This window comes from Chlorocebus sabaeus, chromosome 20 (genome assembly GCF_047675955.1).
Source record: "Chlorocebus sabaeus isolate Y175 chromosome 20, mChlSab1.0.hap1, whole genome shotgun sequence".
NCBI classification, from domain to species: domain Eukaryota; kingdom Metazoa; phylum Chordata; class Mammalia; order Primates; family Cercopithecidae; genus Chlorocebus; species Chlorocebus sabaeus.
Genome location: NC_132923.1, coordinates 16,623,660 through 16,648,047, shown reverse-complemented (window position 1 = coordinate 16,648,047; position 24,388 = coordinate 16,623,660). Strand labels below are relative to the sequence as shown.

At 40.1% G+C, this 24,388-nt stretch overlaps 1 protein-coding gene across 1 annotated transcript in view; it reads right to left on the bottom strand.

Moving 5' to 3' along the window:
- The window catches only part of NOTCH2 (notch receptor 2), a 158,506-nt gene that overhangs the window by 84,096 nt on the left and 50,022 nt on the right, over nucleotides 1-24,388 (bottom strand). Inside the window, exons 3-4 of the mRNA XM_007977333.3 lie at nucleotides 9,029-9,288; nucleotides 1,327-1,662 (exon numbers count right to left, since the gene is read on the bottom strand). Of these exons, the coding sequence (XP_007975524.2) occupies nucleotides 1,327-1,662; nucleotides 9,029-9,288 (596 nt within the window). The remainder of the gene's footprint in view (nucleotides 1-1,326; nucleotides 1,663-9,028; nucleotides 9,289-24,388) is intronic.

Genomic DNA, 24,388 nt, shown 5'->3' with positions numbered 1-24,388 from the left:
CTATTATTTATTAAAAGAGAAACTAAAAGTAATACAATTAAATGCTTGTTCTTGTGACTTAGTTAAATAATATAAAGTTTTCATTTCAATTATGTGGCAATGCTTTGTATAGCTGTATTCCAAATACATAGCACGGTGCCTAGAACATAGCAGGCAGTCAATACATTTTTACCAAATGAAATAAATAAATTACCAGTTGATTTCATACTGAGGACCAACCTATGACCTTTAATCCCTCCAAAATAAAACACACAATCCCATTATATGTGAACCATATCCACAATACCAGAATCTAAGATTCCCACTCTGAAAGAGTAACTAGAACAACTTCTTTTTGAGGCAATTCTGCTTACTTAGCACATTATTCCCCCCTACAGTTTTCCTTTTGTTTTTGTACTAAGGATATTTGTATAAAAACAGGATCTTTGTTGCTTAGTAATTCATCTGCTCCAGCTGCTTGTATTCTGTTCCCAATCAAAATTCTTGGTTTTCAGCCTCCTCATGGTTTTTATAAGGAGCTGAATGAATTGGCCAGGATTGTTCCTTTCTCCCTCTCCATGGAACACCAGGCCCCAAGCTCCCTGACACTGCTCCTCCTTTTGTTTCTATCTTTGGGTTGTGTGTGTACTCTAGAACACTTTTATCAGTGAAGAGTGTATCAAAGTATTGTGCCATGCATAGTCTCTCACATATCATCTATCAGCTCATCAAAAAGTGCTCACTGATTAACAGAGAACTCCTTCCTCAGTTACAGAATTCTCTAGCTTTAAGTTAGGGGAGGGTTACACCAAAGTCAGAGAGGGTACACGGGAGCGGGTTGTGAAGGCCAGTAACCCAGAGAAAATCAAGGGCAGCTGGGTACTTTTAGGTGGATAACAAAGAATTACTCCATCAAAAGCAAAAGCACATACGAAAGTTGATCACCTACTGTTAATGTCAATTCAGTTTAAACCACTTTATTAACCACACATACATATTTTCCAATGTCTAATTCTCATCGTGTTCTTTTTCATTCCAGACTTGCCTGTCTCTTTCCCAGAGCTCTGTTCCTCTTATTTCTCACTGTTTCTACAAAAGGGACAATAAACAATTTTCTAGCCACTCATCATCATAAACCCTGACATGCTAAATTACCCCCTGCTCAGTTTATGGACCACAGTGGGCCCATAAAACTCCTCCCTCACTAGCAACCCACCCCACACAAAATTCTCACTTCCCTTTTTCCTTGCTTTAGGAAGCTTCCTAAAAAAAGCAATTGAGCCACACCCACTACCTCCTGTGCTAGGGGTTTGTCCCCTAATCCTGGGACACTAGGGAGCTCCTTACCTGGAAGACAGTTGCACTCAAAAGTGAAGTCACCAGTCTGCCGACAGGTGCCTCCGTTGACACAAGGCGAGGGTGCACAGGGCACATACAAGCTGTCACAGTGCTGGCCTGTGAAGCCCTGAGGGCACTGGCACTGATAGGAACCAGGCAGGTTGAGGCAGGTGCCACCATGCTGGCAGTGTCCTGGAATGTCACACTCATTGACATCAGTCTCACACTTTTGCCCTGTGAAGCCTGTGAGGCATTTGCAGGAGAACTGATTGGCCACAGTGGTACAGGTACTTCCATTTGCACAGGGATGAGACAGGCAGGCATCAGTCCATTGGCACTCCTTACCTAAAGGAAGGATAACAAAACTCAGTGCTGGCCACAGAAATGGGAGATGGCCCCATCCTGAATACCGCATTGACATCAGGGAGCTCTTGCATGGAGAAGACCTCAACTCTTTGCATTTTACAAAAGGCTAAATCAGAGCCTCCTCAAGGTCATCTGACACAGAGCCCTCTCCAGTAACTCTCCAAGGGCCTCAGCAGAGACACAAGGACTCAGTGGGTGTAGCACCTGGAGGCAACTGTAGGTTAGTCACATTGAAGCCCAACCCTGCAGGATGCTATCAGCAACAGGAGTCTGGATCCATCTACTCTCTCAGAGCTCACTGTCTTTGCATATACTGCTCCTCTGTTTGAATATCAACTTCTGGGTCAGGCGCCATGGCTCATACCTGTAATCCTAGCACTTTGGGAGGCCGAAGCAGACAGATCATGAGGTAAGGAGTTCAAGACCAGCCTGGCCAATATGGTGAAACCCTGTCTCTACTAAAAATACAAAAATTAGCTGGGCATGGTGGTGCGCACCTGTAATCCCAGCTACTCGGAAGGCTGAGGCAGAAGAATCACTTGAACCAGGGAGGCGGAGGTTGCAGTGAGCTGAGATTATACCACTGCACTCCAGCCTAGGCAACACAGAGAGATTCTGTCTCAAAAAAAAAAAAAAAAAAAAAAAAAGAAAGAAATATCAACTTTCCTTCTGTTTCCCTAGTGAACTCTTACTTATCTTGGCAACTCTGCTCTAAAGTTCCAACCTCTGTAAAGTCATCCTTAGTGCTCCCCACACACATACACACATGTGCAAACACAGATACACCAAGTTTGCTGTTTCCTTCTATTATACCACCTGCCACACTGGCAGGGTTGGGTCTCCATGGTATGCTCTCAAATCATGTCTATTGAATGGATAAAATATATCAATATTTTCCACAAAATATAGTTACTAAGTAGACCTCTGGTGATAGAAACAAGTGAATACTATTTCTGTTTCCTCTAAATGCAACATACACATATATTCTGGGAAACATTTTATTAATTGTGGCCTTGCTATAAATATCACTTGATGTGTTTGAAAATGATGAAGGACCTCTGGGTCCCTATATATCAAATGAAATAGCCATCAGGAGGACAGAGGCCTAGAAAGTATTCTGTGGACTTTCTCAAGTAGGCAAGTACCAGCAGCAGTAGCAGGAAGACTCTGACGGGTTGAAAACTAAATCATGATGCCGGGGAAAGCAAAGCAGATTATTTGAGGTAGAAAGAGAAAGAGAAAAAAATATGCTCACAGAACTAGAAAATTTGATATGTACATGGCTGGCTTTTTGTTTTCATTAGTCTAAGTCTTTTATTATTTAAACTACAGAGATGAGAACTTCTTGAATTTGTTAATACTCCAATTGATTGTCTGGGAAAGTATCTAAATCTCTGACCCCACAGAAAGGTAAATGGGAGACACAAGAGTTTTTCCATAAGGGAAAAAGATGTGACATGTGACATATGAGCACAGAAAAGTGTTCTCTGCCTATCAAGGAATGTCAAATCAAAGGAGAAAAGTGTAACACAAATTTAGGTACAGCATATACATCTCAGGGAGCTAAGACAGAAAATGAAGGAACTGCAATTCTTCCTGTCTTTCCACTCATGCCACTAAGAGACACTTACAGTGGAGAAGAGATATAAATGCTCACTTCTGGCAAGTGTGATTTTCAGAGTGATGCCCACAACTGAAACAGAAAGATCCCTGGGCCAGAAGTGGTGGCTGAGGCCTGTAATCCCAGCACTTTGGGAGGCTGAGGTGGGCAGATCACTTGCGGTTAGGAGAGACCAGGCTGGCCAACATGGTGAAACACCACCTCTTCTAAAAATACAAAAATTAGCCAGGCTTCATGTCACATGCCTGTAATCCCAGCTACTTAGGAGGCTGAGGCACTAGAATCACTTGAACCTAAGAGATGGAGGTTGCAGTGAGCAGAGACTATGCCACTGTACTGAGCAACAGAGTGAGACAGGGAAGGGAAGGGAAAGGGAAAGGGAAGGGGAAGCGGAAAGGGAAGGGGAAGGGGAACGGGAAGGGAAGGGAACAGAACCTTGAATTTGGTTTCCATATATATTATGTATAAGCACTAACTTGCTGCCTCTGCTTCTTCATCTCTGAGTAGAGATGAGCTAGTAAGGTCTCACTGAGGTATAGAGCTATCACAAAGACCAAAAGGATGACCTTGATCTGTGATGATTCCTACAGTGATAGACAAAAGTAGCAAATGTATAAAAGATGATCAGAATCGGCCGGGTGAGGTGGCTCACACCTGTAATCCCAGCACTTTGGGAGGCCGAGGTGGATCACGAGGTCAGGAGATCGAGACCATCCTGGCTAACACAGTGAAACCCCGTCTCTACTAAAAATACAAAAAGTAGCCGGGCGTAGTGGCGGGCACCTGTAGTCCCAGCTACTCAGGAGGCTGAGGCAGGAGAATGGCGTGAACCCAAGAGGTGGAGCTCGCAGTGAGCACACATGGTGCCACTGCATTCCAGCCTGGGTGACAGAGCGAGACTCCGTCTCAAAAAAAAAAAAAAGATCAGAATCTTGCAGAACACACCAAGAAGAGATCCTTTTTAACAGCAAAGGAAGAAGTTTTAATCTGGGGACTATTTCAGAGTGGCATTTTAATTATGAAGAAGGCATTAGTGTCATTTCCACTAGTCAGAATTAAAATATTTTAAATAGGTATGTGTGCCCCCACTTTGCTTCATAATAGCAAAACAACTCAAAACTGACTATCAAGAAGAAATTATTCTTATAACCACCAAATATTTTCAACGACTTACATCATCAATGCTACCATCGTCATAATGGAGATAATGGATCATCCTAACTACCCTCTACCCCACCAACACATTTTGATGAATTATACGGTTTGGCTGTGTCCCCACCCAAATCTCAACTTGAATTGTATCTCCCAGAATTCCCACGTGTTGTGGGAGGGACCCAGGGGGAGGTAAATGAATCATGGGGGCCAGTCTTTCCTGTGCTATTCTCATGATAGTGAATAAGTCTCATAAGATCTGATGGGTTTATCAGGGGTTCCACTTTTGCTTCTTCCTAATTTTCTCTTGCCACCACCATGAAAGAAGTGCCTTCTGCCTCCCACCATAATTCTGAGGCCTCCCCAGCCATGTGGAATTGAAAGTCCAATTAAACCTCTTTTCTTCCCAGTCTCAGGTATATCTTTATCAGCAGCATGAAAGTGGACTAATACAGTAAATTGGTACCGAGAGTGGGTTTTTTTGCCAGAGTGCCAGCTATCCTGAGGGAAACTTTGGAGGGAACCAGCTTCTAGACGGTAGATCTTTCGTCCCTACACCCAGGTTGGATGACTGATTTGCACATCAGGACTGCTATGGACCTCCACCAGAGTTTCCTCTGGCTTTGCCCTGCCCAGGCATAGTTCACCACCTTTCAGGTCCTAACATTTGTGCTCATGCTCCACCTTCCCAGTGAAGAAAATAAGATGGGCCAGTGCAAGGCTGACCTGGCTACTGCCACTGCAGAGTGCCCAATTTGCCAGCAGCAGAAACCAACACTGCGCCTTTGATACAGCACTATTCCTCGGGGTCATCAGCCAGCTACCTGGTGGCAGGTTGATTACATTGGACCTCTTCCATCATGAAAAGGGCAGATGTCTGTCCTTACTGGAATAGACACTTAATCTGGATATGGGTTGGCCTATCCTGCATGCAATACTTCTGCCAAGACTACCATCCCTGGACTCATGGAATGCCTTATCCACTGTCATGGTATTCCACACAGCATTGCCTCTGACCAAGGCACTCACTTTATGGCTAAAGAAGTACAGCAGTGGGCTCATGCTCATGGAAATCACTGGTCTTACCATGTTCCCCAACATCCTGAGGCAGAATGGTGGAATGGCCTTTTGCAGTCACAATTACAGTGCCAACAAGGTGAGAATACTTTGCACGGTTGGGACAAAGTTCTCAAGAAGGCCGTGTATGCTCTGAATCAGCGTCCAATACATGGTACTGTTTCTCCCATAGTCAGGATTCAGAGATCCAGGAATCAAGGGGTGGAAATGGAAGTGGCATCACTCACCATCACCTTTAGTGATCCACTAGCAAAATGTTTGCTTCCTGTTCCCACAACATTAAGTTCTGCGGGCCTAGAGGTCTTAGTTCCAGAGGGAGGAATGCTGCCACCAGGGAGACAAAACAACAATTCCATTAAACTGGTAGTTAAGATTGCCACCAGGACACTTTGGGTTCCTCCGACCTTTAAGTAAACAGGTTAAGAAGGGCGTTACAGTGTTGGCTGGGCTATCAAGGCTATCAAGACCCAGGCTATCAAGATGAAATCAGTCTACTACTCCACAATGGAGGTAAGAAAGAGTATTCATGGAATACAGGAGATCCATTAGGGTGTCTCTTAGTATTATCATGCCCTCTGATTAAGGTCAATGGGAAATTACAACAGCCCAATCCAGGCAGGACTACAAATGGTCCAGATCCCTCAGGAACGAAGGTTTGGGACTCTCCACCAGGGAGGAAAAAAAAAAACACAACCTGCTGAGGTGCTTGCTGAAGGCAAAAGGAATACGAAATGGGCAGAAGAAGGTAGTCATCAATACCACTTACTACCATGTGACCAGCTGCAGAAACGAGGACTGTAATTGTCCTCAGTATTTCCTCCTTCTTTTATTAAAACGTATCTGTGCTTGTACACACTTGTACTAAGAAAATATCTTCATTTTATTTCCCTTCTCCTTTATCATGTGACATAAGATTTACTGACTTCATGTAAGCATTTAAGTATTGTTAACTTTATGTAAAGAGTATTTCAGTTGGGGATTGGTACGTTTCCAGATGTACGAAGAATAGTTGTACTACATTAGGTGTAATTATGACCAAATTATTGTCTTTATTTGAAGATCATGTATGATCTCAGGAGAGGTGTATGGGTTCAAGTTGACAAGGGGTAGACTTGTGGTGGTTAAAACTGAGTCTGTCAACTTGATTGAATTGAAGGATACAAAGTATTGATCTTGGGTGTGTCTGAGAGAGTGCTGCTAAAGGAGATTAACATTTGAGTCAGTGGGCTGGGAAAGGCAGACCCACCCTTAATCTGGATGGGCACCAGCTGATCATCTGTCAGCAAATATAAAGCAGGCAGAAAAACGTGAAAAAGCGAGACTCACCTAGCCTCCCAGCCTACATCTTTTTCCCATGCTGGATGTTCCCTGCCCTCAAATATTGAACTCCAAGTTCTTTGGTTTTGGAACTCAGACTGGCTCTCCTTGCTCCTCAGCTTGCAGACAGCCTATTGTGGGACCTTGTGATCATGTGAGTTAATACTTAATAAACTCCCCTTTATATATATATATATATATATATATATATATATATATATATATAAAATATGTAAATATATATAGAAAATATTATATATATATTAAGATTGCCACCAAGACGCTTTGGGTTGGAATATATATACATTCCATTAGTTCCATCCCTCTAGAGAACCCCAATACAATGAAAAATTAATATAACAGTATGCTACACTAACTAATCCAGTATAGTTTTCTGAGTACATTTTTCACTTTTTGCTTATTGCATTTATAGAACTCTTGGTTTAGTGCTTAAAGCAGGAGAAAAAATGAAGAATGCTTCTCCTTTTCTCATCTAATTTAATAAACACTTTTGAATAAGATTAAAAACCCACCTAGAATAACCCACAATCTATTCAGGTGAGAGATGCACAAAAAAAATTACAACAAAATGTGATGCATAAAAATAGTATAACTTAGAGACCATTTGCCTAAAGGAATCATGAAAGGGTCACTAAGACACAGTTTTAAATAACACTGGACAATCACCAGTTGTAGAAAAGGGCATTCCAGGCAAAAGGGTGTGTAACTGTATGGAAGCAATAATAAGTACAACATTTTCAGGAAATAAGGAGAATTTGGTGTGACTAGGCCTAGATGCTTGTGGGGAGGTCAGGTTACAAAAAGATGTAAAGTCTAGGCTGTAAAGAGCTATGGAAGCCATGTAAAAGAGTTTGCAGTTTATTCTGTGGATGATGAAAAAACATTAGACATTGTAAGCAGGTGAGATTGTTGGAACATTTGCATTTATAATTAAAGATGTAGTAATATCATGGGTGAATGAGATGGGGAGAGAAAAAAGGCAAGAAAACATATTCAGAAACTACTTCAGAACTCCAGGTGAGAGATAACACGGCCCTCAACTACAGGGTAGCAGAGGAAATGGGAGGAATAGACAGGTGAGAGGTTGGCTTGGGTGACTGAGTTGAAGTGAGGTAAGAACAAGCCACAGGGAGTTTCTAACATGGATATTTGGGATGTACATTGTTGCTACATATTTCTATCAACATGGAGAGCTGAAAGTACCTGGAGAATATCTCCAAGGAGAACAAGCAAAGGATAGCTAGACACATGAGCCTGAATGTCAGGGTTGGGTGGAGCTAAGGGAATGATGGTGAGATTCATCAACAACTGATGAAGACAGTGGCAGTGGAGGCGAATAAAGACAGTGAAATTCCCTAGGGAGAGCTGTGATGTGGCTCAAAAGAGGGCACAAAACAGTGCTCCAGGGAGCACAAACATTTAATGGATAAGAACAAAGCAATGAAGAAGCAAAAGGAACAGTGCCCTGAATGTCTAGGGAGGGAGATTTCTAAAAGCAAACAGTCAATAACATTAGTAACTTTTCCTCTGGTGACAGTGTAGTTATTTCTTTTAGTTAAGTAAATTCTGATTCCCCATCCTGGTATACATTTTTTTTTTTTTTTTTTTTTTTTTTTGAGACAGAGTCTCACTCTGTCACCCAGATTGGAGTGCAGTGGTGCAATCATAGCTCACTGCAGCCTCAAACTCCTGGGCTCAAGCAATTCTCCCACTTCAGCCTCCCAAGTAGTTAGGACTACAGGTGCATACCACCATAAGTGGCTAATTTTGTCTTATTTTTATTCTTGTTTTTTCTTTGTAGAGATGGGGTCTTGCTATGTTTCCCAGGCTGGTCTCAAACCTCTAGCCTCAAGTGATCCTCCTGCCTTGGCCTGCCAAAGTGCTGGGATTGCAGGCGTGTGCTACCGCACCTGGCCCTGACATATATACTTCAAGCTGTCAAAGTATTTGGTCCTTTTTCTTTCTCTTTCTCTGCCCCTTGAAACTCTTAAAAGGAAGTTAGGGATAGTTGTCTGGAACATCCCAGTTACTTACCATAATGTTAAATGTGCACCAGAGCTGGGGGACACTTAAGAGCCAAACACCATGATCTAAAAGATGCTAAATAAAGGTATCTGCTGAAGGTAGGAAAGCACTGGCTTTGGTCTCATTAGTTACCTGTAAACCCAACTTGGCAGGTGCACTCATAGGTATCTCGGCTGAGCATATGGCATGTGCCGCCATTCAGGCATGGGCGAGACATAAAGCATGGGTGAGATGTCGAGTACTGGCAGTCCTCTCCGGTGAACCCTGAGGCACATCGGCACGTGGCTTTCCCCAGCATGGCCTGGGCCACACAAGTCCCACCATTCTGGCAGCGGTTCTTCTCACAGGGGTCTCGATGTTGACAATATTCTCCCAAGAAGCCCTCTGGACATCTATATGGAAAAGAGAAAAGTCCATGAAAACACCTGACTTCTTGTAAGTCCAAAAAAATTACAGTAATACAATACAGTCCAATCAAGAAAGCATGAGATTGTGAATCAACAGACCTACAAGTACCACCTATAAAAATTCTTCCCTTTAGAAGAAGGAGTCCTTAGAGAACTTAACAACATATTCCCATGTCCTTTTGAGTCTGAGCAGGTGACAGAATACCAGGTGTATGGTCTAGCAGGGACTGCCATGACCAGTCAACATGACCCTTATTCAAAGGCAAAATGCACCACAGCTTTTTTTCATGTGCGCACAGGCTGGGATGGTGTAACAGCACCTTTTTTGAGCATTGTTCATACTTGTCTGCTTAAATTCATTAACTTTCTCATTTTGACAAAGCCATTTGATAGGATTAAGATGTCTAAAAGATAATGCATGAACTTGACCTTATTATCCCCTTCAAATTTAAAATATGTAAGATACTATGTGCTTTTCCTCAATTAAGCACAGAGAAATAGTAAGTTCTTCTTTCTTTTACTTCCACTGAAACATCAATTGGCCAATACCTAGTTTTCTGGGTTATGTTCGGGTGGTTGACATTGCAACAGAAAAAGGGAAAGGAGGTACAGGAATAGGGAAGGGTTCAAACGGATATTTAAAAATCTGTTAATATTTAAGTAGTAGGCATTTTTAACCAAATAAAAAGGCACAAAATATAATTAAAATAACATAAAATATCTAAGATACCGTATAAACACCAAAGTGAAGGAAGGAAACAATTGAAGAATAACATTCTATGATATTTTCCAAATTGAGGCACTGAGGAACCTTTTTATATGCCACCTCTTGATTCATAAGATGTACAACCATTTCAAAACTGTGTGTATTATTTATGACAATTTTCTCTGAACAGTATCAAAAAGGCATGGTAAGTCTCCATTTTCATAATGAAGATGTTTAAATGGAATCTCTGAGAAGCATTTAAATTAAGAAACACAAAGACTTTGATTCTAACTATAAATGCTGCTATGTATTTGGCTGGTGCCCCAAATATGTGATTCAACTTATTCCTCGTTTTAGTTTTCAGGGACTAGAAAACTGAATCTAGTAGGCTGTTCCACCATAACCTCAAATATTACACATTTAAACCAAACTCTAAATCCCCCCCTCAAAAACCAGCTCTTCCTATGCCCAAGCCTTGTTGTCCTGATTTTCTTAATCATTGTGACCTGAAACATTGGGGTCATGAGTGCTTTTGTCTTTGACAGTCATATCCAAGACCTTTCATTAACCATTGGTTGGCAAGGTATGCTCTGCAGGGGTCACAGTTACTGAGAAAAGAAGGAAGGCCAGATACCAGGGAACTAAGACAGAACATGCCCAGAAGAATTGCATAGTAGCTTAAATGGCTAGAGAAAACAGGGCTGGTGAATAGCTACAGTGGTAGTGAGGTAACTGGCCAGAGCCTCTTCACCCCTCCCAAAGCTGCATAAGATATGCATGGCAGAGCCAGGAGCAGCTAAGGCTCTGGGCATCTTCATGAGTAGGTGAAGCTAGAGACCAACAGGCAGTGAAGAAAGTTCATAGCACTGAAACCAAAGATGGCACGCAGGTGACTGTGAGGAGTCTATATCTAAGAAGGTCAGAGGGTCTTGTTTGGAGTTCTGGTGCTATGACCTTGGACAAGTTATTTATCCTCACTGACTATCCATTTTCTCACACTGTAAACAGTTAATAAGGTCACCTACATCATGAGATTATTGTAAGAACTGAACAAAATCAAGTACGTAAAAAGCCTTAGAAATATTAAAAAGTTTTGCAAGTGGGCTGGGCACAGTGGCTCACACCTGTCATTCCAGCACTTTGGGAGGCTGAGGTGGGGGGGATCACCTGAGGTCAGGAGTTTGAGAACAGCCCAGTCAACATGGTGAAACCCTGGCTCTACTAAAAATACAAAAATTAGCCCGGGTGGTGGTGTACACTTGTAATCCCAGCTACTCGGGAGGCTGAGGCATGAGAATCGCTTCAACCCGGGAGACAGGGGTTGCAGTGAGCTGACGAGATTGTGCCACTACACTCCAGCCTGGGCAACAGAGTGAGACTCCGTCTCAAAAAAAAAAAAAAAAAGTTTTGCAAGTGAAAACATTTTTTCTCTCTTCTTTATGCTTACTGAGGAAAATACAATGCCCCATCCAAATCACAGCTTGATTTGAGAATAGTTTCTTGTGTTCGTTTTTTGAAGTGGAGGAGCAAAAAGTGCCAATGTAGCATAGCTAAAATTAACTCTGAGATATATTGTTAAAAGCATTTGCAGCTTATTCAAGAAATGTGTTATGAATGATGTTAAAAACTGCAACACAATTCTCATTCACAGTGCAGTTCTCTGGGCATTATTAGATGACTCTTGATTCTCCCATACGGGAATTATGCACCTTCTAAATAATGGCAAATTGTTAAATGTGGGTGGGCTTTGCCCAGCTTTGCTCCTGAACTATTACACCGCCCCAGCACTATCACGTGGCATATGTTAAGAGAATGCGAAGTGATTTAAATGGTAACATCATAAACATATAATGGAAATATAAGGTTCCCAGGAAAACAAAAATGAAGCAAAATGGAAGTTTTTAAAGACAAACAGACATATTTCTGAATTATTTGTTTCTAGAGTTTAATTCACATTGTTGCTCCCTATCAAGTATGGAAAAATAAGTTTTAACCTAAGATATATTTAAGAAATCAGTAAAAGTAGAGATTGGCAAATTATAGTTTGCAAGTCTAATTTGGACCACTGCCTGTTTTTGTTTGGCCTGTGAACTAAGAATAGTTTTTACATTTTTAAATGACTAGAAAAAACAAAAACAAAAGAAGGATATTTTCTGACATTTCAAAATTATATAAAATTCAAATCTCAGTGTCCATAAATAGTCTTACTGGAACACAGCCATGCTTACTCATTTATAGATTGTCTATGGCTGATTTTCCACTACAACAACAGAGACAAGTAGCTGTAATGAGACCACAAAGCCTGCAAAAATAATTACTCTCTGGCACTTTACAGAAAAAGTTTGCCAACTTCTGAGTAGAGAATATATGAAGCCTAATTCTATAAATACCATCAAATATGCTTATTAATAATGACCAGTTTCTGATAGGAAATCAACCTTATTAGTTTCCACAAAGAATATTAAACTCATAATCATTCATTCATGCAACAATTAGTAAAGGCCTATTATGTGCCAGGCATTTTTCTAGTGCTAGAAAAATTCTTACACTCACAGAGTTTAAATTCTAATAGGGGAAGGTGTAAACAAAATTACTAAGTAAAAGATGCATGGTAGATGTAGTTAAGTGCTGTGAAGAAAAATAAAACAGGAAGGAATGGAGTTGGGGATGAGGGTGTGGGGTGAGTAAAGAGAAGTATCTCAGTTTAGAATAGGAAAATCAGAGAAGGCCTTCACTGACAATACTTGAGTTGAGACCTGAATGAGGTGAGAGTAATCATGCAGGTATCTTAGGGAAACACATTCATGAGAAAGGAAACAGCAAATGCAAAGGCCATAACACAGAGAGCAGCCCAGGCGTGTTTGAGAAACAGCAAGCAGACCTGGAGCAGCAGAAAATAGATGAGAGCCGTAACTGGGATTTGGATCAGCTGGGGCCTTTAAGCCACTGTAAAGAAGGACTTAGGGTTTTCCTCTAAATGGGATAATACTTAGACATGAGATACAACAGACTTACTCTCCTAAAGCCCATGTACAGAACCACATATTTGCTCTATGTGAAACTAGACCTACTGTTAGTATTAATATAATAAAGATTTGATTTATATTTAAAATGTTCTTAGAGGGCTGGACATCAGCTTAGTTCTTTCATCTTAGGACATATACAAGTCTCTTTTAACCTACATTTTCACGAAGTCCCATTTCCCTTTCCAAATTATTGTTTCACAAAAACCTTCTATGACTGAAGCCTAATTTCAGATATTTCTCTTTCTTTTCCATCTACTTCTTACTTATCCCTCTGCAACAAAACTTTAATTCTAATTATTGCTTAGAAACTGTTTTCTAAAACAATGACTTTCCTCTAGTTAAGCTCAGTGGTCTCATCTGAGACTCATAAGGAAACTCTCTCTCCTATAGGGAGAATTGCTAACCACTCCATGCACTGTTTTAATCATTTTACCTTGGCTTGTTTGACTCCCTCTGCTACCTTAAAGCCCAGTGAAGTCTTAGTCTGGATTGCTGATATCTCCTTCTTCCCCATCTATTGTGGCCACCTTAATGTTTAAGTCTGGACTGCACTGCTCTTTCTCTCAAATGCATTTGTTACTGTTGTTGTTCACCTGGTTTTAAATAACTTCCTTCCTGTAACTGACTCCAAAATACACTGCTCTAGTCCCATATGTTCAGTTTTCTAAAAGTCATCTCTCTACCCTAGTATGTGCTGCCACTATTTGAAACTAAACATTTGAAAAAGGAGATCATTTTCCCAAGAAACTTTAATTATTCCATTTTTCTAAGGCTTCCACACACAATTTAAAGTAACTTAATCTCTTTAAGTTGTATATAATTTATTACCACATTCTGACAAGACTTGTTAACTGAATTCCTATAATACTTATCATTCATGTTCACAGTTTCCTTTTTGATATAAATTCTGATCCTCTTAAAAGCCTCAGGCCAGACATCATCTTGTTGCTGGCTTTTCCCGCATTTCCAGCCACCCTTGGAATAACAGAACCTTGAGATTCAAGAAATTTAATTTCTATCCAATTAAGTAATAATTTCTAAAATATTTCTAAAAGATGATCACCAGCCTCTGTTTGAATACAAGCATGTAGCATGGTGCCGGATAAATCTTAAGAATTTAATAAATGGTTGGAGTTATTATTATTCCTGCTCTTAAGAGTATAGACTCTGGAACCAGATCACCTGGATTTCAATCCCAACTCCACCATTTACTCAATGTGTAATCTTGAGCAAGGTACTAAACTTCCCTGTTGTAAAAGAGATTTAATAACAGTGCCTACTTCATAGGATTTTTAAATAAGGGTAAAGCACTTAGAACACTATCCAGCACATAGTAAACACTATGTATTTGTTAAGTGAAATTACTGGCTCACTACTTCAACAAAAGAACAGTCTTCAATGTGGCTGGATCCCACCGTGAGAAAGCTCTTTCTTTCTTAATTCTTCAAATTCTGCCTTCCTTCCTAAGTATATACCCGAGATAACCGAAAACGTATGCCCACATAATCAAAATGTTCATAGCAGCATTATTCATAATAGCCAAAAAGCAGAAACAACCCAGATGCCTATAAGCTGATGAACAGATAAATAAAATGTGGTATATCCATAAATGAAATGTGTGGCCATGAAAAGAAATGACATTCTGATACATGCTACAACACGGATGAACCTTGAAAACATGCTAAGTGAAAGAAGCCACACACAGAAGGCCACATATCATATAATTCCATTTATATGAAATGTCCAGAATATGTAAATCCATAGAGATAGAAAGTAGATTAGTGTTGCCAGGAGCTGTAAAGAAAGGCAAATAGATAGTGACTACTAAGCAGTAGAGAGTTTCTTTCAGGGTGATAAAAATGTTTTGAAATTAGAAAACGGTGGTGGTCTCACAACCCTGGAAATACTAAAATCTACTAAATTATACACTTTAAAAGGGTAAATTTTATGATGCATAAATCATGTCTTAACTTTTAAAAGAACAAACTTTGTCTCTCTACAATTTCTAGGTTATCTCTACCCTCTAGAACAGAAAAGAACAAGCCTTCTGCTTCTTTTACACATAGCCCTTCAAGAATCTGAAGATAGTTATGTGGGCCTTTTGTTTTCTTTTTTCCAGGATTCAATGCTTTGGCATATTCCTCGGTATAAAGTTATTTCCAGGCTTCCTCACCTTTTTAGTGGTGCTTCTATGCTTAATAGTAGTAATAATAATCAGAACGACCAAAATTTTCTGCCTCCCTTCCCAGGTATATACCCGAAGTAGCTGAAAACATATTTTCTAAGTACTTAACTATGTATTATATATTTGCTAAGCATTTGATAGCTATTGTTTCTTGTATTATTCGCTACAGTGCTATATTATAATATCCATTTTATATATGAGGAACTCAAAGCTTAGAAAGATTAAGATTTCACAGCTAGGCTGGGCACGGTGGCTCACCTGTAATCCCAGCACTTTGGGAGGCCGAGGCGGGCGGATCATGAGGTCAGGAGATCGAGACCATCCTGACTAACACGGTGAAACCCTGCCTCTCCTAAAAATATAAAAAATTACCCAGGCGTGGTGGCAGGCACCTGTAGTCCCAGTTACTCGGGAGGCTGAGGCAGGAGAATGGCGTGAACCCAGAAGTCGGAGGTTGCAGTGAGCCGAGATCGCGCCACTGCACTCTAGCCTGGGCAACAGAGCAAGACTCCGTCTCAAAAAAAAAAAAAAAAGAAAAAGAAAAGAAAAGAAAAGAAAAAACAAGATCACAGCTAGTAGATGGGAGAGGCAGGATTCAAACCCAAGCAGACTCTACAGTGCATGTGCTTCAACACTAGGCTATCCTGCCTCCCCGTCACTGGATGACTCCAGTTCATCAAATACCTCTAAAAAGTGAGGCTCAAAATGGAAAAAGGCTTAACACATGTTCTCACCAGTGCAGCACAGAGCTGAACCATGACCTCCTGATCTGGACACTATGCTTTTACTATTTCATGGTAAGCTCTTAAACTGGGGAGGCATCGTGAGAGCGCAGTTCAAGAAAGAGTAATGCTCCCACTCATACCCAATGGATATGTGTACTTTTTTAGAAGCCACAAAATACTACTGTGTGCTACGGAATACACACTCAGCTAAAACATTCAGAGCCTTATTTCACATGAACTACTATTGTGCCCTATTTTTCTCAAAACACTTGTAGCACACATTTTTTGAACCCAATAATTGGAACTGTCATTTATTCCTTTTAAATTTGTCATATTGAGTCTTTAAGTTTCCTTGATTGAGACAACTTTTACATTATACTCATATAATCACAGAATTTCAGAACTGATCTCAGAAACCAAATGGTCTGAACTCCTATAGCACTGTAAAGCACACCAAAGTTAACTGATCTACCCAAAGCTGGTTATCTGTGAATCCAGCAGTTTCCCCGTTTTACAAATATATCTCTATCTTCACCTAGACCTTGCAATGAAATAGCACTTAACCGAAAGTGCATGACTAAGTCTTGCCCCAAGACCAGCACCTATTGAATCAACAATAACATCCTAAATGGACCAGTATCCTATCCATATCTCTCCCTCTCCCTAAGGACAGTCTGGAAATTCCTTGCTGAACCTGAGCATACGACTAAAAGAATAATCTTTCTTAAGCATAATTTTGATGTCATTCTTTTGCTCAGAAACTAGCAACAGCATTAATACCAAGCCTTTCAAATCCAAGTTCTTTACAATCTCTGATCTGCTCGTCTGTCTCATTCCAATTATCTAACCATCTTACTCTTTAGTAATCCATAACTCGAACGCTCCATATTATTTCCACAATCTTGTCTACTGTCCCCTATATTAGAATCTTTTTAATTTCCAGTGAGAAACATCATGCTTCCTTTCTGGTATATCTGGTATATTTCCAACTTATGTTCTTTCCTTCCATCATTCTTTCAAAAATCTGCTGTAAGATTCAAAAATCTTACTGTTCTACAGTAAGCCTTCTCCAAATCATCCCACCTATCTCTGATCCTTTCAACAGTAGATGCAATACCATGTCATGCACTACATTGGCTCCACTGGTACGGTTCTTCTTTATTTAAGCCACTGTTATGTCTTTGCTGTACCTTTCTCAAACTTCCATCTAGTCACAGTTTTTGTGGGGAAGAGCTTGTCTTGAACCCTTGGTGTAGGTTCCCTGAATACCTGAGTACCCAAATCCCACTAAGTAGCTAGTTCCAAAGCAGGCTAAATTTCAATGTGATGGATAAAGTCAGTCTCTCAATCCGAATATTCTACAAAAATCTCTACTCTGTGATCTGTCTGGCAGAATAACAGGCCAAATCAACCTAATAGTCATCCTGAGGTATAGAATTATCCTTCACACCCCAGGAAGCTAAGCAGCATTATGGACATGGGAAGAAAGGGGAGTAGTAGGTGAGATAGTCAGAAATAACAGACCCTTGTTTCCTAAGGCAGGAGATCTTTCAACCTGCAAATCCCTACTCAACTGTGGTATAGGGAGAACATATACTCTGTTAGTTTCGGTGGAATGTAAGGTTCTCTGCTTAAAAACAAGGGCTTAAAAATAGCTGTTTGCTTGAGATGCCTAAAGTTTAATTTGGTTAGAGGGTGAAAACATGGCTAAACACCCAACATTCCTTACAAATCTATAATTCTATTAAGCTACCCAGTACACATTTTGGAAAATAGTCTTACCACTTGAACTAAAGGTGTATATTCTAAAAAATAACCACAAAAATCTAATAGATGCCTTTCATCCCCAAAATTATATGAATGTTTCCCTCCTGTAGGGAATTTATTATTTTTATAATTGTCTCTTCAATGTCTCTCAGTGACTTCTACTTACTCTCTCTTCTCTAGCATTGGAACTCTGAAAGAACATACTTCGCAGATGAGGTTGTGAATACAGAGAAAGGTTTTGGGGGGGGGGAAATTTTTCCATTTTAAACTCCATAAACTAATATGAATACTTATCGGGTCCATAAAGATATATTTATGACTTTTTCTTTAAAAGTCTCAGCTGGGCACAGTGGCTCACACCTGTAATCCCAGCACTTTGGGAGGCCAAGGCGAACAGATTGCTAGAGTGGAAGTTCAAGACCAGTCTAGGCAACACAGGCAACATGGTGAGATCCCCCATCTCAAAAAAAAAAAAAAAGTGTCATTTCTGACATTAAGAGGTCCACATTTTCATTGTTACTGTTCAAACATACACATGGGGTTGGGTGTAGAAAAGTAAAGGAAGGAAGAAAACAGAGAAAAACAAGGGATTCCTCCTAATGGAACTAGAAAACATTCCATTTGAAGGATACCCCTACAGTTCCCTCTCACTTAAGCAGATGAAAACCAGACCCCAACTCTCACATCTCAGCAGCAGCCTGGATTAGTTTACATGTAGCCACTTTACAGATTTCAACGAAGCTGGGATCTGAATAGCAATTCCAATCTATCTGGCAATGGCTGCAGTTCAGGATCAGTCTCCCTAGTAATACATTTGTTCCTTCACGTTTCCTAAGTGAATAGCCACTCGTCTAGAGAAAAGCTTAAAACAGTGTAGCAGCTTGTGTCAGCTCCAAGATGACTGAAGTCTGAGCAGGAAATAAGCCCCTTTTCCAAATAAAAGCCAGTGTTCTCTCCCCTTGTTTTTCCACCGAATGTTCTGTATCAGCAGGGTGAGGCCAAATTGCATCCAGGGCTTTGCTGCAGCTCTGTCTTTAGCCTTTTTTTTTTTAACGAGGATTTGGCCATTAAAAAAAAAAAAAAAAAAGCAAAATCCTACCACATACAAGAAGAAAAAGAGAGGCATGCTTTACAAAACAGCTATTTCAAAATCATGATTTTTAAAAAACTATACAGAATGTGGAACGAAGGGGAAAAAAAATGTCTCATGTGGGTTGCGTCGGCACTGCAGCTGCTCCTCATTAAAGCTCCTCTTTACTCCCTCTGGGCTAGTTTCCAGCAGAAAATTCTTTAAACAGAACTCTGCTTTCAACCCACTTTCTTCTTGCGCTGGGCCTCTTGGCCCCCCAATCCGCAGTGGCAGCCTGCCCTAGCTGAGCTCTAGAGGGGGGAGCTGTCGTTAAGGTAAATGAGGTAAGGGCAGGGGAAAAAACTAACAAAACCCAGAAACCAAATTAAGCATCGGTCAGTAACAAAGGTCTGCAGTTTGAAAGGCTCCAAATCAGTCTGTTCTTTCCTGTGACCATAATGCCAGCTTAGTTTCCTGCCCCCCTTCTTTGTCCCCCCTGTTAAAGTAGATAAAAATAATTGCTAACAGCCAAGGCTAGCGGTAACCAGTGAAAGTTCCTATGTAACATTCAATTCCCAAGGCTCTGACTACAAACTTATAGGTACCCCAGAGCCTACAGAATCAAGTCTAAACTTCTAGGCTGGCATTCAGGAGGCCTAACCCACCTACTGGTCTAGCCTCACTGGTCTCTCTCCTTTCAGTACCTCCTGGCTGAGGTCTGATGGGTTTGTCAACTTTTTAATTCTGTCACTCTGTGTAAAGGTAACTAACTAGGTTATGCTAATTACCGACTTTGTTTTAAAAACCTGCCTGAGGACTTCTAGTTAACTTCCTGGTAAAGAGGGGAAGAAAAGGGAAGAAGCTCTGTCATACCGACTATTTCTTGCCATTCCCACTCTACTCTGAACCCCACCTTCCCTCAAAAAAAGAAAGAAAAAAAAAGGAAATACTATAGCTTACTCAGCAAAAAGGAAAAACAAAAAGAACTTTTAAAAAAAAGTATTTGTGTATAGATTAGTGTCCAGAACTGGGACGCTTGTGGTAAAACACACTTTCTAGTGTAGTTTCTTTTTCTAGGGCCTTACTAGTTCTATGTGAAGGAAACAAAGTATACAATCTCTCACTCTCACATGCGCGCGCGCACACACACACACACTTTTATCACAACTAATACACAAAGACTACCAAATACTGCAGGGCAGCTCATTTTTCTACTATGTAAATTCAGCTTCCTGGACAGACCATTTCTGCTTTTCTTGTAGAAGTATTTCAGAAAATGTTAATCTTGGTTCCCACATTAGGTTGCATGCTTCCAAATTAAAAGTTTCCCACAGGAAAAGAACTTCACGGGGAATTGGGAGGCTGGGAATTATCTCTGAAACTCCACCTCACTTAGTTTACATGTGTTCAGGTTTTTCACCCCCTCATCTGAATAAAGCATTAAATGCACACTGATTTTAATAAATCTAAACCAAAAAGAAGCTGAAGTGGTACGGATTTTAAAGCTGTTGATTCACAGCATCATTCATCTTCACTGGAGACTATGAAATCAGTAACCATTGCAATGAGAAACCATGCTTTATTTATACAAGAACTTTGCAAACATCCTTATCTTCCAGTTTACAGTCTAGGCTCATTTATCAGAACTCAAAGGCTGAGCTGAGCACCTAGTCTCTTCAATCATCACTTGAAAGATCGGGAAGGGGCACACAGTGTTAAAAGACTTGTGTTGTTGCTATAACAGAAGGTGGTCTTTCCTCTGTGTTCCAGAACACAATCAGGATCTTACCATACTTCACTGCACTGGACCCTGAGAAAATATCTACTTATAATTAAAACATGGTAAACACATTCTAGACATATGAGTTTATAAAAAACACCCTTCAATGTAATGGAAAAAACTTAATGAGTTAGCTCAGTTGTTCCCAAGCTATGGGCTGTGGAGTTATTGCAAGGGATCCGCAGTCCTTATAAATCACTTTCTAAACTACTAAACAGTGTCTTGTCCATATTTAAATATATGTATATGCTGTTATGACTAGTAAAATATAAAGATATATTAAATGATTCCTGAATTCTTAGATTTTGACAGTATACACTGTATTCAAACAACACACTGAGAAACTGTTTCATCTCAAGTTCTCTCCTTTATGCACTCTACTCTTGCTAAACACTTTTCAGCTCCTAGAAAATGCTACAGTACACCTAAAATTTCATTAAGTCTCAACTTAAATGTTATTTCCTATGAAAAACAGCCTTGACACCCCCTCTGTTCTTATAACCCTGAGACTGTGTCACTCATTAGCCTCTATTATGATTATTTGTCAACAGACTAAAATTATTAATTCTCATACTCCCAGTGTAACACAATGATTCGGATATAGAAGGCATTCAACTATTCAGTGCAGAAGCAAAAGGTCAAAATGAAGGGTTCTGTGGAATCTTTACTAACCATTAAAAAGACCCTATAAATACACTTGAAGTTTGGGAACAACTAGGTTGAGCTATTTACCTAAAGGATTTTCAAAACTAATTAAGATTCCTGATATATAGACTACTACTTAACCCGCGCTCATCCCTAAATCAGTCAAATTATGCCAACTCCATGCAAAGTAGATTATTTTTTAACCACTTTCCCTCCCACCTCCCAAATATGAAGTTAACCAACACACACAGAGAGGCATGTGTGCATATGCAGGCATACACACACACACACACAGTCCTCATTCCCTCTTGCACTTTTATTAGTCTTTCATCAGTTGTTGATAAAAGACTGACTACATAAACCACCAGGGACCTGGATCCCTGACTAAAAAAAAAATCCTACAAAGTGGCCTCAATAGCATGAACTGCTAGATTCTGTAGTGACTGCCAGTGAAAATTAAAGAAGATCTCTAGAAAGAAAAATAATGTTGGAGCCTTCTTTCCATTCCCCAATGTTGGTGGATGACCACCTTCAAAGTTCTGAAGTCCAAAAAGTATCTAAAAGCAGAATAATTTAAAAAGCTTACGTTTGGTCTGAAAAGATTTTCCTAGTTCAAAAACAACTGTATATTTGGATACCAAAAATGAGAAGAAATAGTGCAGAATCTTTAGATTGCCTAAGGGGATCTAGAGAAAGAGCTCTTACTCCCAATCTACATTCTAATGAGTTATGTAATAAAGGCTAATTCACTTAGCTGTATTACGCCTCAGGCTCCTCACTTATAAAACAAAATGAGTGACAAAGGTACTTTCCAAAGTCCCTTTGACCTCCTAAGTGTGATGACTCTATAATCTTGGCCTTTGAAGTCCCTTGGCAATACCACCCAAGGATGTAATGATGCTTGCTGATGTTAATGTTTGGGTGTTTGTGGTTGTATATGTCTTGACCACTGTTCCACTCCAAGCAGGGGATCCTAGGGCAAGAACTGTACTGTGTCTCTTTTTTAATATCCCTCAAGGTGCCCATCACCCTCTAGTTGCAGATAGTTCAATACACACTTATATAAATGAATTGTTCCACAACTCACACTTTCAGCTAGCCCCTCACAGATGCATAAGAAAGCAAAGAACAACCAAACAGAAGGAACAATATATTTAAACAAGATAAGGGGAATGAAAAAAGAATCTTGCGTTTAAAGGGGATAGAAAAGCCTAACCATCTTCTCCCAAACAACTGGCCAACATGAGAGCCTGTTTTCTTGAGCATAGAATGGTGGTAGATATCTCAGTCTCTATGGAATCTGACCTGTTGAGTTATACAAGGCTAAAACTGACTGAAGTGTGTATGTAAGACAACAGTCTGGGAAGAGAAGCACTAAATTTAAGCTCACAGGGAATCAACCACTTAAGTAAACTCAGATAGAACTTTATCCAGATCTCATTTTTACGCATTCTCTCTACAAAGCATAAACGCTTATCTTACTCACTTCCCATCTCATGATGCTATCATTAATTCTTGTAAAATTTAGAAAAGAATAGGTGATGTCTCCTAATGAGAGAGTTTGCTTCTGTCACGAACTGTGACAGTCAGTGTCAGCCTTTGCCTGGAAGAAAATGAGTCACTTTTTCATTAGTAATCAAGTTATGTCTATTTTTTAAGAGTGACCCAGAAATTCAAGGCCATGAGTTTCAGCAATACAAGATGGAGAATCAGACACCACAAACATTGTATACAAATAGAATTAAGACAGAAAAATTAAAGTCAAGGAGGTACAGAGTTACTTTTCAGGATGACTGAGGTTTCAGAAAGGGCAAGTTGCCCCGAAAAATAATTCCTCAAGATGTGTCTGGCTTACACAACAAGAACCAGTATTTCAAAATCTTAAAGTGACAGGCAGTTAAACGACTAAGGCACTACCATCATCTAGGCAAGAGAATCTTAACCACCATCAAATGTTTTCCACACAGAATAGGCAGCCCTAGTTTATTCTGGATAATTGAGGGTTTGGATATGTACTATATAATCAGAGGAAACAAGCAGTAAAGGACCTGAGCTAATTTGGGGTAACCAAACACTTGGCTAACAGATGCTTCCTTACTCTGGATCCCTCATATGAATCAGATCTGGCCAGCGATATGCTGGACAGAAGATATTTGAGGTTAAGATACCTGAATTCTCAACTAAGGGAATGAACTATGCAGTACATGAAAACCAACCCTCTTCTTAGTGCGTCTGTTTTTCTGTTACTTCCCCTATCCCAACCCATTCTTGCTCTTGCCTTAGAGATTCTTAGATTCTGATTTTCCTTGCAAAATATAGTCACAAGCCTACCTGGCTCTCGGTCTGGCAGAAGTACAAGAATCAAGAGTCAAGGCCAAAAAGGTCTGAGGGAAGGAAGGTAATTGCTCCCAGCTTCCCTCTCTTCCTGTCCCCAGGTCCTCTTCTTTACCCTCACTCTAGGCATTCTACCTCCAAACATTCAAGTTAACATGTGCTAAAAGAATGATTTTCTAAATCACTTACCTGTCACTGTGAAACTAGATTAATCCACACACTGGTTTAGTAAAACCTCACACAAACTGGTGGATACACAAAAGAGAGCAATCAAGATGTAGAAAATGTTTGAAACTGTGTCATTAAGAAAAAGTGATGAAGAAATTGGTTATTATTCCAGGAAATAACAGTCCCTTCTAGTCTCCTCAGCTCCCTTCCTCTCACCCCTCTCCTACCTATCCATCTTCTAAGGGACCACTAATATTCAAAGATTTAGGATCTAAGCAGTGCACCAAAAGTCCTCTGATTTTACTCCTTCATCCCACAGTAGTTGTTCCTTTGTCTGATTCTCCATAGTTACTATCTGTGCCCCTGCACTGGGATATTACAGACTGTTTTATTTTACACATCTCTGTATGGTTCATCTCCCCAGCAAGACTTCAAAAGACTGCCACCATGTCTTACGCAGAAGAAACTGCATTCATTGTCAGATACTCTCTGGATACGTATACTTGCGAATAAAGAAGTCAGGTAACACAGGCCTCTTGGGCTTTTCTGTCTATTCACAACACCCAGTACAGTGATCAGTTATAGTAGGCTGCTCAATAAATACTAGTGTGATAAAAATGAAACTTTTGTTTGAAAAGTGAGGATTCTATAGTGCTTGGAGTCAATCTAACCTTCAGTGT